The sequence below is a fragment of the Bufo gargarizans genome, chromosome 9 (genome assembly GCF_014858855.1).
Source record: "Bufo gargarizans isolate SCDJY-AF-19 chromosome 9, ASM1485885v1, whole genome shotgun sequence".
NCBI classification, from domain to species: Eukaryota; Metazoa; Chordata; class Amphibia; order Anura; family Bufonidae; genus Bufo; species Bufo gargarizans.
In genome coordinates this window covers 24247281-24262722 of record NC_058088.1, presented here as the reverse complement: position 1 = coordinate 24262722, position 15442 = coordinate 24247281, and the positions used below count along the sequence as shown (strand labels likewise).

Genomic DNA, 15442 nt, shown 5'->3' with positions numbered 1-15442 from the left:
CAGCCTTTCGCTTACTTACCAAGTCTCCCTGATAGTTCGGAGAAATGTTGACTCCTGGAGAAGGCGGCAAATCTACCGCACATCACAGAGGGCTTCTTTCTCCCATAAAGCATCCCTCCATGCGCTCCAACTGTGTGTGGCGCCATTACTGACACCTTGTACGCTGAACTTATATTTAAAAAAAAATAAAAAAATAATAAATAATACTTGGCTTACTTTGAGACTCACTTTTATGCCAGTAAAATGGAGTAACTTGGGCCCCTCCCTTTAATGCAGAAACCCTAGATGCAGCAAATTGCGCCACTTTTTAGGCAGCCTTTTCGCGCACTCTCCTACAGCTTGAGGTTTTGATTAGTTACTGTCTGATTCTCTCTTTACACGTACCCTATTCATGTTTTAAGGTGACGCGGTAGACACTGGCGCTATATCACTAAAGATGGAGCAAAAAATAAAATATATTGCATGCCATTTTAATTGAAAAATCACATGCACATGTTGCGTAAAAAATACAATTATAAGACGTAACTGAGAGAAATTATAGTATGTGATATATAGGTGATCACATTAGCACAATAAATGGCCATAAAATTAAATAAAAATAATAACTTGACAACTACAACTCCCAACATGCACATCCATGCAACAAGTAGGTACACTGTATGGACGGAAGGTTTAAATTAATATTATGAGAAGGGGGAAAAAAAATAAAAAAATGGCGCCCGAACTCGTTTTCAGCCCGCCTTTACCAGGAATTCCCCACGCAGTGCGTGACGTCAGCACGTAAACAGCGCCTCGCACAAAACTGACACGAGAACTACCATTCCCAACAGACGTTGGGCTAAAAATAGGCGGTCACGTGCCCAGCTGTACCAATCAGCGTGTCCCGTGTGAGGGGAGCGCCGACTTGGTTGGCTGGGGGGAGTGGATGACGTAGAATCCGGGCGCGTACACACAGGAAGAAGGTCCCGGGACGGGGAGAGAGGGGCAGAGGAGGCTCAGGAGAGGGCAGAGGTGAGAGTTGTGGCCGTATCTGCTGTGGAGATAGATATGGCAGGTGTGGGCGGAGGGCGCCCTGCACGGTGGTGTCATTGTAGTGTCCGTCTCTGAGCTGGCAGCTGGTGTGACATGGCTGGTAGGGAGCATCACTGGAGGAATAGCTCTCAGCTTATAACCCCCTGCTATAGGACAAGGAGCGCCTCTCCTTAGAGGGTTTGATACAACTATGGACAACCCCTTTAATTCTGCGCCAGGCTGCAACTTTGATGCAAAGTGACTTTTCACTCTCCTTTGTTTCAATGCTTCCATCTTAGAACAGGGAATGGCAAAGGTTCTGCAGCAAAGTCCATGATGTGCAGCTGACGATCACTCATCAAATGTCACCGTGTAGCCCAAACTGTAGACGCGTCCGACTCCCAGGGGGGACAGTCCTTACTTTTGACCCAAGTCCCTCTTTACCCATTAAATGTCCCTCTTTTTGATGTGAGGTATAGCTTTGCATTATTGATCCAGAAGGGGCTTTGTATATTAGAGCATCTCTTCTATATTATTTCATTGGTTAATAGAAATTGGATGTTAGAAATTTCTAAATTTAGATAGCGCAAAAATTATGTAAAATAAATTGATTCAAGGTATAGATATGCAGGAAAAATGGATCTTTCACACAGCGTCCCTCTTTGACCAACCAAAAAACTGTGGGGGGGGGGGGGGGGGGGTCTGTATATCCCCGCCTGCAGGAAGGCAGGCTTAGTTCTGGTATATGTGGGGAAAAGGCCAGCTGGCATATATATATATATATATAATGTGTGTGTGTGTGCGCAATGACTGCAGCCCGATGTCTCATATGGGAAACAAAGATCCGATAATGAGGTATTTAAATACGCCCGATCCTTCGTTCCTATGAAGCTAAGCGTTACCAGATATGGCCACAGCCGCTTATCTGCCTGTCTAGACATAAACCTGCGCGGTCAGAAGATGAGGCTGCTGCCTGTGTATCGGTGGTTTATGTTGAGCAGGAAGCACTCTTCATGTATACATCCATGTGGCGGGGTGCAGACATACAGAGCTAAGCATTTCTGCATTTTGGGGGTCATTTATGACCTTATATACTCCATCTTTATGGTGTATAATCTGGCGCAGATTCTGTCACACGCTATAGTGTGGTAGAATCTGGCAGGTGTAAAAACAATGCATGTGGTCATTCATTTTCTGCTGCTGTTTTAGGTGTCGAAAATGGTCTAAATGTAAGACAGCAAGGAAGATGTCTTACCTTTTGGAAGGAGCGGTGAAGTTATGAAGAGGGTGGCGCCTATACATAACTCCGGCGCATCCACCGCCAGCTTAGGGACGGGTGTCTAAACCGACGGCCCCTTTGTGTGTATGTGATGTGATCTATTTGCTGCTGTGCACAGTTTTCATCTTGTGGATCACTTTCCGTTATCCTAGTGTCCGGCGCTGGAGTCTCCCCGGGCATTCCTGTCATGGAGTGTGATGTGTACACAGCACGTGAATAGTCGGGACTCCCTCCTGGCAGATTTTGGCTTCTGCTGTCCAGAGTTGAAGTCTGGCCGCCTCTGTGACCTGCCACGGCATCCCTGTGCTGGAGAACGCTGCGGCACCGAGCACACAAGCTGTAGGACGAATATTATAGATGAAAAGAAAAGCTAAGCAGGAGTACGGGCGGCACCATAAGGCCCCCTGCACATGAGGCAGATTACATGCAGGACTTTCGTCTCCGCTCAAAAATCATGTCCTGAGCGGACACCGAACGGACCCTATTATAGTCTATGGGGTCTTTAGGCTCCGTTACGCTCAGTAATCTGCAGAATCCGTTCTCCTGCTCCTTAACGGAGTCGGAGAACATAAAGGAGAAACGTTTGTGAACGAGGCCTAAAACACAGATGTGTGAATACACACATTAAAATTAATGGGTACATGTGCTGTCCGTGGAGAACACGGACAGCACACGTATGTGAATGAGGCATAAAGCCTAAGGCTGAGTTCGCATCACCGTTTAGCCTTTCCGCTCTTTCATCAGAAAAAGAGATAAAAAAAATGGATCCCTTATGTTGAGCATCCGTTTTTGTCACCTTCATCAGAGGTGACACAAACTGATCGTAACTAATGCTTGAAATAACGGGTCTTTTTTTGATGTCCCCTGTTCTGAAGAACGGACAGCTAAACAGTGATGTGAACCCCGCCTTACACATGCAGTATTTGGGGCATCAGGACACTAAACAAGATGCTGGCATGCAGTTGAAGGCTGCCAAGCCATGCTGAGGGTTGTAGTTTTGCAGCAGCTGGATTAAAGTATAGTGCACCAGCAGGTAGACTGGGGGCTCGCGATGTCTCCGACGCTCAGCGGTCCACAGGTCTGGAGATCACCGTACATGTGAGATGTTCGTCTGCTCCCCCACAAATGGGTGGGTTCGGCTGACGGTTATCTAATGTGCACGGCCAGGTTTGGTATTTAAAGGTAAAAGCCGATCACAGATCTAACCGATTGCATATGTTTTTGTAAGCGCTGCAGACAAGAGCCACAGTTGGGGGCCGAGGGCGACTAGTTGGGGAGCACTGCTGTACACGCATAGATCTATGGGCACTGAATTATGTGGCGTCATGCAGCCATGGCGCCCAGCGGATCATTTTTAGTAAATATACGGAACCAGATGTTTTCTATGTCTCAGGAAAAATGTCAGCATGGCGGGAAGTGTCCATGCAATGCATTCTTCTATTAAAGGAATATTCCTGCCCAAAGTATCTGTTCCCAGTCTTAGCCGTGTCCGTATCTCCCATAGAGATCACATGCTTGATCACCACTCCATGTAGACCCCTTTTCAACACAGTCGGGGGCCCCTGATCTAACAGGTATTATTTATCCAGTGGGTAGAGGTGATGTTTCTGGCAAGGGCCGTAGTGCAAAAACAACAACAAAAAAATGGTTGCTATTTTGCAAAGGGGACATGACGGCTGGAATCTGATTGTCTCCCGGGGCCGTGCACTTCTCTTGGGACAAGCTTCCCTCATTCTCGCCCTGCTCCATGTTCCTGGGAGTCTGGTTACAGGCTATGAAATTTGAGATCATTAAAATTTGAGGTTCCGTTGAGAGGACCGAAACGTAGCATCTGGTGAAATAAAATCTGCACGTTTTTGTTGGAAGTGCCGTGGTATTTTCTTTCTTATATATTTGGTGGATCGCTTCTACAGCCGCTGGCACTCCATTTCCCTACCTCGTCGGCAGTGCTGCCCAGTGTTATATTTTTTAATATTTATGTAAGATAGAGGTCCTGTTTTCTGCATTGTGTGTAAGCCCACCTCTGTTATCTGTGCAGGCGGTGGATGTGACGGCCCCGGACAGTCCTGGCCATAAATAGAGCGCAGGCCTTGTGTTTAGTCAGGAGCTATTTGTGGCTCCCAGCTGCTTCCCAGTGAGTGTGTTGGGAGCCCTCTCGCCCCACCGGCCGCGTCCTCTCTGATCTGGACACATAGGAAGTTACTGAACTGGTTTTGATTTCTTCTGCTGTCTCCGAGATGCACGCTCCCTGGTAGAGAATAATCCTGTGTGATTTCCTTGCAGCTGTCGGTCGTCTCTCAGGCTCCCACCATGGTGTCTGTAACATTGGGTAAGATGTTTTTGTGTATTTTACTCTTCCTTTCCTTACGTCGAGTGCGCTGGGTTACATTTAAAGTCATCCTTTCTCTTTTCAGCCACGTCTGAGTGGATCAGCTTCTTCAAAGAAGCCGGGATCCCCGCGGGTCCAGCTGTCAACTACGCTGTGACGTTTGTGGACAACAGGTGAGAAGGCGAGGGCATAAAAGCAAACACCACCCAGCATGGGACAGGGGCCGGCAGCTGCTCCTGCAGATCTCCTATTGTGTGCTTATAGTCTCATGAGGCCCATCATCTATATAGATCACCGTTTCTGGGAAATCGCTGGAATCCTCTGTATTAGAGCCTCTCGATATTGCTTATAGGTGCAAGTGTCGGTCCAGCTGGATACACAGTGTACTAACCCCCTGTGAGCACAAGCTCATTGAGGCCATCATCCTAAGTTATGCAGCTGTTGTGACCATAAGAAAACATACGGGACGTGCAACATTTACCATTGGTGTCCACTGCAGTGTGATGGTAACGTGACATCTATAGTTTATTTTTAAATGTGACTCACCGGGCATTGCAGTTTTCTCTGCTGGGCAGCACGGTGGCTCAGTGCTTATCCGACCATGAGCAACATCAATGTTTGCGTGGGTTTCCTCCCGCACTCCAAAGACCTACTGTGAGCACAGTGTGATGGTAATGTCTGTAAAGTGCTGCAGAATTAGGGTTGTCATGATACCAAAATTTTGATTCGATTTCGAAGCCACAAAAAAGTATTGCGATATTCGATACCACGCCAAAAAAGCCACGTGCATTCTGCATGCTATGGAACGTTCGGCCCATAATCAAACAGTTTAATCCTATTTTTTGGGGGGGGGGACAAGATGACAAAAAAATTGCGAATCACACGGTTTTTTTTTTTTCTGTTATAGCGTTCACCCCATTGGAGATATATTTTAATAGTTTGGGCTTTTTCTGACGTGGCAATATGTTTATTTATTGTTTATATATTTTATATGTAAAATTGGGAAATGGGGTAATTAATATAACCTAATAATACCTAATATTTTGGTGTTATTTTGTTTTTCAGTTTTTAACTATTTTTTCCCCTTGAGGGCTAGAACCTGGGATCTTTTAATCCCTTGTCCTATTCACCCTCATGCACACTGCCGTAGTGCAGCCGTTCAGTGCATTGGGGACCGCAATTTGCGCTCCCCGATGCACGGGCAATGTCCGTGCGGCAGTCGGGACGGATTGAGACCCATTCAACTTGAACAAGTCCGTGATCAGTCCGCACCCAAAAAAAAATAGAACATGTCCTATTATTGTCCGCATTACGGACAAGGATAGGACTGTTCTATTAGGGGCCAGCTGTTCCGTTCTGCAGCGCCCTGTCAGAGGTTGGGTGCTGGCTATATGTTGCTGCCGCCGGAACCCGCCCCCTGTGTTTGTATTAAACGTCAGTTATCTTCATTGGTGGCGCAGTGGCCACAGCCTCTCTCCTCTCATTGGTGGCAGTGGGTGCTGAGATCTCCACCGATCACAGCATTTTGTGCCATTCCGGCTCTTATGTGCATTTTTCAGCTGCATACAGACAATGTAAATGATACAACCGGTGGAGAGTGCAGATCGGGGGCACTTTTGCCCCTTTACTTCTACCGATCATTAGGTATTTAAAAGCGTAGACTCTGCATGATGCATTATGTATCTAGAGAGCAGACTCCATCCAGCGTTCCTGATTTTGATGGGTGGTGTGCAGCACAGAAAAGGAGGTCCGTGCTGCAGGGCTCCGTGACCAAGGCTATTGATGTATACTGTATAATGTGCAGTGACTAAGTGAGGAGTTGCCTAATTCTGACCAGTTTCTGTTAACTTGTTCTATCCAGGATCCAGAAGACCATGCTGATGGATCTGACCAAGGAGATCATCAATGAACTGGGCATAACAGCAGTCGGAGATGTCATCGCCATACTGAAACATGCCAAAATTGTCCACAGACAGGTATGTGGAATGATATATGGAGGTGTGCTATTAACTTATTTATATCCCGTGGCCTATAGCATCCCGATCATGCACCTGTCAATCATTGGGCGATGTTTTTTTTTTTTTTTTTTTTTTTTTTTTTTTTGCATTTTCTTTTTTCAATCCCCTGAGTCATAACTTTGTTATAACTTCTTATGAGGGCTTATTTAATTTTTATTTTTTGCAGGACAAGTTGTAATTTATAATGGCACTAGGTTTGCCACAATACCATAATTTTGATACCGTAAAAAAGTATTGCGATACTCGATACTACACGATTTCTGTTATGCGTTCACCACTTAGGATTTTTTTTTTTTTTTAATATATATATCTTAATACTTTTGACTTTTTTATTTTATTATTATTATTATTTTGTACGTAAAAATTGGAAAACTGGGTGTTTTTTTTTATTTTTTTACTTCAACTATTAGCTCTTAACAAGAACCCTTGTCCCATTCACCCTAATAGAGATCTATTTTACACTGTCCCTGCTGCAGTGTGCTATTTGCCACCAATGAGTATAACACTGAAGGTGGGGCTGTTTGCCACTGCGCCACCAAAGAATATAATTAACACTTTAATGCAAATGTATGCGGTGATTGCAGGCACCTGGCCTCAAAGATAGGGATCCCACTGAACCGCGTCAATTAACCTGAGGTGAGGGGTTAGTTGACGGGGTTCAGTGTAGGGCTGCAGTAAACGATTATTTTAGTAATCGAGTATTCTATCGATTATTTTTTACGATTAATCGAGTAATCTAATAAGAAAAAATAATACTGTTTTCCTTTATAAAAACTCAGACCCCCTGCCATTAGTCCCCAACACCCTTTGTTCCCCATTGTGCGATCAGCCCAAGTGCATCAGCTCCACTATCCCCCATTGTGCCATCAGCTCTGCCCCCATTGTGTCATGCTCCTCCTGACACCCGGATTGCACAGCGTCACTGGTTTCTATGACGCTGTGCACTCCAGGCGCCTGGCCTTAGTTGCGCCCCCACCCCCTCGGTTTCACCAACTTACCTTTCCAGCAGGGGCGCTGCCGACACTCCACCGTTCTGCGCTGCTCTGCTCCTGACGTCACACAATGCGTCAGGTCACGGCGTGCGTCATGAGGTCACACCAGCGCGGGACCATGGACGTACTGTGGAGTGTCCGGAGGCCGCCTGCTGGAAAGGTAAGTATTCAAAGCGCCGCGGGAGACCACGGAGCGGGAGTAATGGCAAGCGCTTCACTCCCGCTCCGTGGTCACATGACACAAACGAATCTTCGATGCAAAAAATTTGCACCCAGGATTTTTTTGTGTCGAATTACTCGATTTAATCGAGTAATCGTTTCAGCCCTAGTTCAGTGCTATTTTCATTGGTAGCTAGCAGCAGTCTCACATCCCCCTCCCCTAAATCTTTTCATTGGTGGCAGTGGCAGCCCAGTCACAGTGGGGAGTGTCGGCTTATGAGAACATGGTGCACGCCATGTTCTCCTAGAGATACTAGGCAGCCTAATATTGGAAAATAGCAAATCCTGTGATTGGATCCATCCGGGTGCAAAAGTATTGATTGGCTATCGAAAGCTCGATATCCGGCGCAACCCTAAATGGCACCATTTACAGTTGCATACACTGTACGGGGAAAGTGGGGAAAAAATTCCAAATGGGGTGGATTGGAAAAAAAACCTAAATTCTGCTACAGTTTTTTTATTTTTAATAAAGTACAGTTTTGTTTTTGTTTTTTACGGTGTTCAGAATGTTACCTGGAGAATGTTACCTTCATTCTCCAGGTCAGTACGATTACAATAGTAACACACTTATATAGCTTTTCTTGCATTTTAGTACTGATTTTTTTTTTTTTTTTTTTTTTTTTTTTTTTTATAAACCTTGACAAAAAATTATTTTTTTTTTTATCATCATACCCCTATACATTTTTGTAGTTGTGCGTATGGAGCTATATGAGGGCTTACTTTTTGCAGGGCGATTTGCACTTTTCAGTGATACCATTTTGAAGTGTGTATGACTTTTTTAACAATTTTTTTTTAAAACATTTCTTTGTTTTTTGGGGGGGGGAGTTAAAGTGACAGATTGGAATGCCAACTTTCAATCAAGACCAGGCCCATGTCTCTAGCTGCTACCAATCCAGAGATATGAGCCGCTAAAGCAGCCCACCCCTTCCCCTTTTTTGCCGTAGCTGGTGGGCAACAAGTTTATCAAAGAGGAAAATTAAGTGATGTATTTTGACCAGTAATGTGATGTTTCAAGCGTTTTCTGGTTGAGTCTGGCCTTAACATGTCATTACTGGATGAAGTACGTCACTCGGTTTTTCTCCTTTGATAGTGTGTGGCCTGGGATGGCTTTTTGTTTTTTGCTTTGGATTGTATATATGGGCAGTATTAACCTGCTCGTTGACTTATAGCTAGTGACTTCTTCCACTTCTCTGGCGAGTGCTGTCCATTGTTATATTAATGAGTGTGATTCTCTCTCGGTTAGGATATATGTAACGCCCTGACAGAGGTGCCCAGCCAGACGAGTATGCAGAGTGAACTGAGGAGAAACGCAAACAGCCGTAAGTACTCTTTTCACCCACATGGTATTTCACTTTTTCAACACTTTCCACAGCTACATCTTGGGACCATATTAAAGTCCACAATATTAGCTATTAAATTTTACTGGGTTCAGTATCCATATGACACCAGGTCCAATATTTGGGGCACAGCACTCATTGTAAGACCTTTTGCACACGATGATCGTGCGCACGGGAGTACACGGCATCATAGATTACAATGTTGTGTACTCCCATGCACACGATCAATGCTGCTCCGGGACATATGGCCCACTCGCGGACCGTATGTCTTGGAGGTAGGGCTGCAGTAAACGAATATTTTTGTAATCGAGTATTCTATCGATTATATTTCTCGGTTCATCGAGTAATCTAATAAGAAAAAGCTACTTAAAATAACGTACGTAATTAGGCATGTGGGGGGATTGGTTTGAAGGGGTTAATAACTTTATACATGCCTAATGCCAAGGTGCTTCCATTAACCCCTCCAAACCAATAACTTTATACATGCCCATTGGGTTTGGAGGGGTTAATGGAAGCACCTTGGCATTAGGCATGTATAAAGTTATTGGTTTGAAGGGGTTAATAACTTTATACATGCCTAATGCCAAGGTGCTTCCATTAACCCCTCCTAACCCAATGGGCATGTATAAAGTTATTGGTTTGAAGAGGTTAATGAAAGCACCTTGGAGGTGCCTTCATTAATCCCTCTCTAAACCAATAACTTTATACATGCCAAGGTGGTGCCTGCAGCCTCCATTAACCACTCTCTCTCCATCTGCCCCCCCCCAGCCTCTGATCTGCCCCCTCTGGTAACGCAACCCCCCCCCCCCCCCCCCTAGTATTAATCATTGGTGGCAGTGGCCACAGGGTCCCCCTCCTCCCCCCATCATTGGTGGCAGTTTGCAGTTCCGATCGGAGCCCCAGCAGTGTAATGCTGGGGCTCCGATCGGTTACCATGGCAGCCAGGAGTCACGCTGCTGAAGTCCTGGCTGCCATGGTATGTTAGTGAGCAGAGAGCAGCGCATTATACTCACGTGCGCTGTGGCCGCCGGTCGCTCCTTCTCATAGGTCTGTGCGGCGCATTGCTAATGAGCAGTTGCACATAACTGTATAATCACCCCTGTTCCTAACCTGACTATTTGTCAGCACGTTGACTGACATGTTTGCCGGTCTCTATGATTTTTGGCCTATTTGTGATTATGTGAAGATTCGTGCACGTAGGCATAAACTGGCCTTTATATGAATCCTGCACGTCTTTTGCTTTTATCTTTAGGAGACCTTGCACATGGCTGTGATTGAGTCAGACTTGTAGCCACTAATAAGGCATGGCATACGTAACGCTTTGACGCAAAAATTGCATGCAGGCGCCCATGATTGTAAAGGCCTGGGTGGCATTTTCACAGTATGCTATGGGGTTATAGTATGGCTTTTATTTTATAATTCTTGTTTTATTGTGTTGAAATGTGAAGATGGTCCAGGCAGCAATAAGGGTAAAGGGGATCAGTCACCAGGAAATTCACTGTTACACTAGGTGCAATGCCTAGTAGGACTAGCTCAGCTGAATGGAGTGATCCCTTTCACTTTTGCTTTATTTTGGAGAAAATCCTAAATTATAGAGAATTTTTTTTTAACTTAGTGTGTGATCCTTCATAAATAGTATTATTTTTTTCCTTCCAGCTGCCACAAGAATGATTGCCAATAGTCTCAGCCGGGATTCTCCCCCGTCCCCACCTCTCCGCAGGCCTGAGACCAGTACGTCTAAGATCTCTGTGACTGTGTCCAATAAAGTGGCTCTGAAGAAATCTCAAGCCGGTATTTCTTCTATCTCTGTATTAAATGGTCCTGTCCGCTCTTGCTGGTGATGACCCGAATTTTGGTGTCATTTAGCTTAGTAAACCTCCACAAATCATCTAGTTCGGAATTCAAAGGGGGAAAAAGTTGTCATGAGGGGAATTCTAAAGTAGTTTTTTTCAGGAGTCTGCATTACAGTAATTTGCGACAAATTTCTATTTGACGTTTGATAAATATGCTGTATCTTTAAGTGTAACGCTTCTCTTGAGTTTTCACACTACTTTCTTCACCACCCCTTTAGTTGAGTAATATTTCTACAATTTTTCTGACTCTTCTGGGACCCGCTCTTATCTCCAAAGTGAAGTGAGAGCTGCCGTGCATGTGTGGCCACCCTCCACTCACTGATATGGAAGTTCCAAAAATAACTGCGAATTGAGAGGTAGCCATGCTTGTTCGGGTTGCTGTCTATTCACTTCTGTGGGCACTTTTCTGAAGTCTCAGCAGTGAATGGAGAGGATGCCGTGTGGGCTCTCCTTTACTTCGGGGGGCCTGTTCTGGAGAGAGGAGTTGGTCCCAGAGGGTGGGACTCTCATCTGTCTGACATTTGTGGTGTATTCTAGATACATGCCACGAATGTTGAGATGGGTAAACCACTTTAAAGTTGATAAATCTGGAGTAAATAATCTTGACTGGCTAACCATTTTAATTTGCACCTTTTTGTAGTGTAGGGCTTGATAAATTTACCTTCCCGGGAGACCTATTCAGACCTGACATGGCTGTTTTAGTTCTCCATAAACCTGTATAAAATCAGCAACACACTGGTGCTCTTATGCGTTTTGGCATATGTGACTCACGTTTTGCCTCAAGCTCATCCTGTGGCTGCAGAACATGCTGGGAGTTGTAATATCACAACAGCATAGTTTGTAAACCACTGCCTGAGAAAAAACTGTGAGCCTCTGAGATTTTTACAGCCAAGACTACTAGGGGCCTGAAGGATCAGTCCTCTGTGCTGATAAATGATGGACCACCCTCTAATGAAGAACATTAGAGAAATTGTTCAGTGATGGGAATAGAGATGAGCAAATGTGCCTGTTCACCAGCCAGAGGACCCCCCAGTCTGGATAGGGATTGGACTTTTACAGTAAATTGTTTTAAATGGTGGTCGACACACAGGATTATTATTTTGCTCATTTCTAATACTGACTGGTTTGTAAAATAAAAATGCTTATTACCTGTCTAATGTATTTCTTATGCCCTCTGTGTCCCATGTTATAGCATTGTCTTCACCAGTAGATGACTCCGAGGCTGAGGTTCCAGTGAAACGGCGCAGGGTGACGGCTGAGATAGAGGGAAAGTACATAATTAATATGCCCAAGGGAACCACAGAGCGGACGAGGAAGATCCTGGAGGAACAAGCAGCAAAAGGTGGGTGGATAAAGGGAATTTACCGTATTAGGGAATCCTTATTTAATAGATGGAGCCCGTGTTCAGGATCCTCATATGTTGGCCAAAGTGGAGCATGATTACCAAGAGTGTCTCGTTTTTTGTAAATCGGGGCAGGTCCTCCAGACAATCCCATTAATTTCAACAGGAAACCTCTGCCAGGTTTCCTCACATCTAATTACTAGGGGTCCTATCACTGTGTGATTAACATATTATCAGGGGCCCTTCTACAAGATTGTCCACAGAGCAGCGTGAGTGGTCATACAGTGTGTGATACAATTATGGAGTAAGAATTAACATATACCCTCTTTTATTAATTCACACAGGTATGATCAGAACGTCCGTCTTTGACCGACTGGGGGCAGAAAGTAAAGTGGATACAACATTGGGTGCAAAGGTGAGTAAGGGGCATGTTGGCCTCTGAGTGCAGTAATGGTTTATGGCCGCTGCATACTGATCTCTCCAGCTTTCTGCTCTTACAGCCCACAGGAGTTTTTAGTCGATTAGGGGATGCCCATGTAGAAGAAAAATCTCCGGACAGTGATGACGACAGCAGTGTCTTGCAGTACGTGGGTGTTCTTAAAAGAATGAGCGCTTCAGTCCCCAGAGAGAAGTTAACCCCTGGGATCACCATCAAAGCCAAAGCCACAAGTTCGGAGAAGAAGCCGCGAATCACCACCATCAAGAGACTCGCTCTGAAACCTCCTGCCAGTGCTCCTGCTAAGCTAACCACGTCAAAGGTCACCCTGGCACAGAGGTTGGGCACTGCCCCACGGATAAACGTAGAGGAGGAAAGGAAAAGAAAAAAGCCATCAGCTGCCTTGGCACAGCGTCTGGGGAAGCAGCAGGTCATCGCTCAGGACAGCAAAGTGAGCAGCAGTAAGCCGCAAGTGGTGGCATTCAAGCCGTCGTTCACCATCAAGAGGACTGTAGGGAACACCCGTGTGACCAGCTCCAGCGACAACAGCAGTGCTCAGATGGACAACGCTGGAAACGTCAGTGTCTTTAAGAGACTGGGGAGAAAATCCCTATGAAGTCCAGTTGACTGTTTGGGGAGCCGCAACCCATTTTACCAGTTGGAATGCACGGTTCAGCCATCTTGCAGTTAACGCACCAGAACTTGCAGGGTTTTGTGTTTGGATACACAGACTTGTTTTACACCGCGTTGAAATACAGCCGTAGAGCCTCACTGCCACTGTATTTATTACTTCCGGGTAATAGCTGCAGTGATTAATTTTTATAATTAAATATTTTATTAGAACACATTAACGCGTTGGCATCTTTCGTCTTCATCTTGGTCAGGTTCTGAGGAATCTCGTTACACTTACAGAACCAAATGAGGGGGAACCCGGCCTATATACTGATCACCTGATATAAACTCTCTGCTGATCCTCTGCATCTTGTTAAACTGATCCCTCTGTAATCTCTGCTCATCTCGGCCTCCCCTTCCCGGAGTGTTTTGCATATTCTGACGAGCTGAGATATATCTGGATGTTGCATAAAAACGGGATCCCGCACCAGTCACCTTGACCCTGGGCTGACCGTGGGCCTTCAAGTGAATGTAATCAGCAGCTAATACTTTGGTGCTGTCTTTGCTGATGCCTGTTGTGGGCGTATGCCAATCTCTGGGGAATGTTCCTGCAGAAAGCAGTCTGCTGGAGTTTGCTAGATCTGGCATTGCTGGATTCTACAGATCACCGCCAGGTCCTTATTGACTATAAAGGGATCCGGCAGTGATCTGGCCACGTTACCACTGCATGCAGCATGTATGCCTGAACAGCCCGCAGGTTCAGGCATGCCGGAGATGTGAGCGTAGTCTTAGCGTGGGCGTTGGAAACTGGACCCCCCCCCATGTACTATCTGCTGAAATGTCAAAGCATAGACTTTCTTGTACACAGGCACTTTTAGGTTCCTTGGTTATAAGTAGAAAGTCTTTATAATATTCTTAATCCCCATTTTCTAGCAACCAAAAAATGGCTCCGCTCCGGTCTTTGTGCTGGTCTGCCGTTGCAGCTCACCCACCTTCAGGGTTTCATATGACCCCTTAAAGATGTCACTGAAGAAAGGGGTGCCCTTTATACACAATGTGATGTAATATATTATTTTAAGCCAGTCTCTGTGCATCAACTGCATAAAGTTATCAGGGGACACAGGGAGGATAAGTGTGCTTTAAGGAAATAGGCCACTAGGGCAAGATCTGTGGGATGTGAGCAGCTCCCGGTCACATGCCTGTTATACAGGTACATCCTTTAACAAGATAGAAGGGATTTGGTGTATACCATATGCCGCTCTGCAAGCGAGCCTGTAATCTGCTGGACTGTGGCTATGGTGTGCGGGGGCAGCAGACACAGATACTTGCAGATGATCCATACAGCACAAGAGCACTAAAAGAAGAAGGGACTGATGAAGACAAATCTACAAGGAGGTCCGGGAAGAAGCGGGTCCATTCCTACTCTGGAGCCGTCCTCGGTAGCACATATGTCTTTATGCACTCTTTTACTAGTGCTTCAGTAGATCTACGTGAACACACAAAAGGTTGTGAATTATTAATGCATTTTGCACCCATGCAAAAAAACTGCCTGCCCCTTAGTTATCCCTCTGCTGATCACATGCAGTTGATAATGACACTCCGGGCAAAATACAGTTTTATGCCTTCTGCAGGGCCTGAGAAGGTGGAGCATGACCCTGTATCATGATCGCAATGCCATTATTGCACAGGGGTGTTTCAGGACTAGTGTTGACCTATCCTAAGATGGTTGTGGGTCTGGTCACCTGCTCTGTTCTCTGTATGGTCGCCATGCACTGCAATACTGTAAGTGAATGGAAGCAGTTGAGCTGTAACCAGGCACGGCCACTACGCAGTGTACAGAGCTGTGCCTGGCAATGGTGAGCTCTGCAATCTGCTAATTAGTGGCGGTGCCGGCAGTCAGACCCCTGACCGTCCTATAAGGATAGGTCATCAGTATAAAAGTCCCTGGAAACCCCTTTACAGTTACTTGACGAATTACCTTGCAAGTATCACAAGACATCTGATCGTCTTGGAA

At 45.5% G+C, this 15442-nt stretch overlaps 1 protein-coding gene across 2 annotated transcripts; it reads left to right on the top strand.

Annotated features, from left to right (window-relative positions):
* Positions 1–897: 897 nt before the first annotated feature.
* On the top strand, positions 898–13663 carry C9H19orf47 (chromosome 9 C19orf47 homolog). Of its 2 annotated transcripts, none has more exons than XM_044269108.1 (9): positions 898–1011; positions 4574–4619; positions 4705–4792; positions 6481–6595; positions 9092–9167; positions 10842–10916; positions 12231–12380; positions 12725–12795; positions 12881–13663. In XM_044269108.1, exons 2-9 carry the CDS (start codon positions 4601–4603, stop codon positions 13430–13432), a joined length of 1146 nt encoding a protein of 381 aa, XP_044125043.1. In that variant the 5' UTR covers positions 898–1011; positions 4574–4600; the 3' UTR covers positions 13433–13663. The 2 variants fall into 2 exon arrangements, with proteins under 2 accessions (XP_044125043.1, XP_044125042.1); XM_044269107.1 differs by having other exon boundaries at positions 10842–10976.
* The last annotated feature ends 1779 nt before the right edge of the window (positions 13664–15442 follow it).

Bases quoted from the DNA above. Each gene is read 5' to 3' on its own strand.
- C9H19orf47 (XM_044269107.1), top strand. The intron at 10,977-12,230 runs GTATTTCTTCTA...CCCATGTTATAG, and splicing joins TCTGAAGAAATCTCAAGCCG to CATTGTCTTCACCAGTAGAT. The intron at 12,381-12,724 runs GTGGGTGGATAA...TAATTCACACAG, and splicing joins GGAGGAACAAGCAGCAAAAG to GTATGATCAGAACGTCCGTC.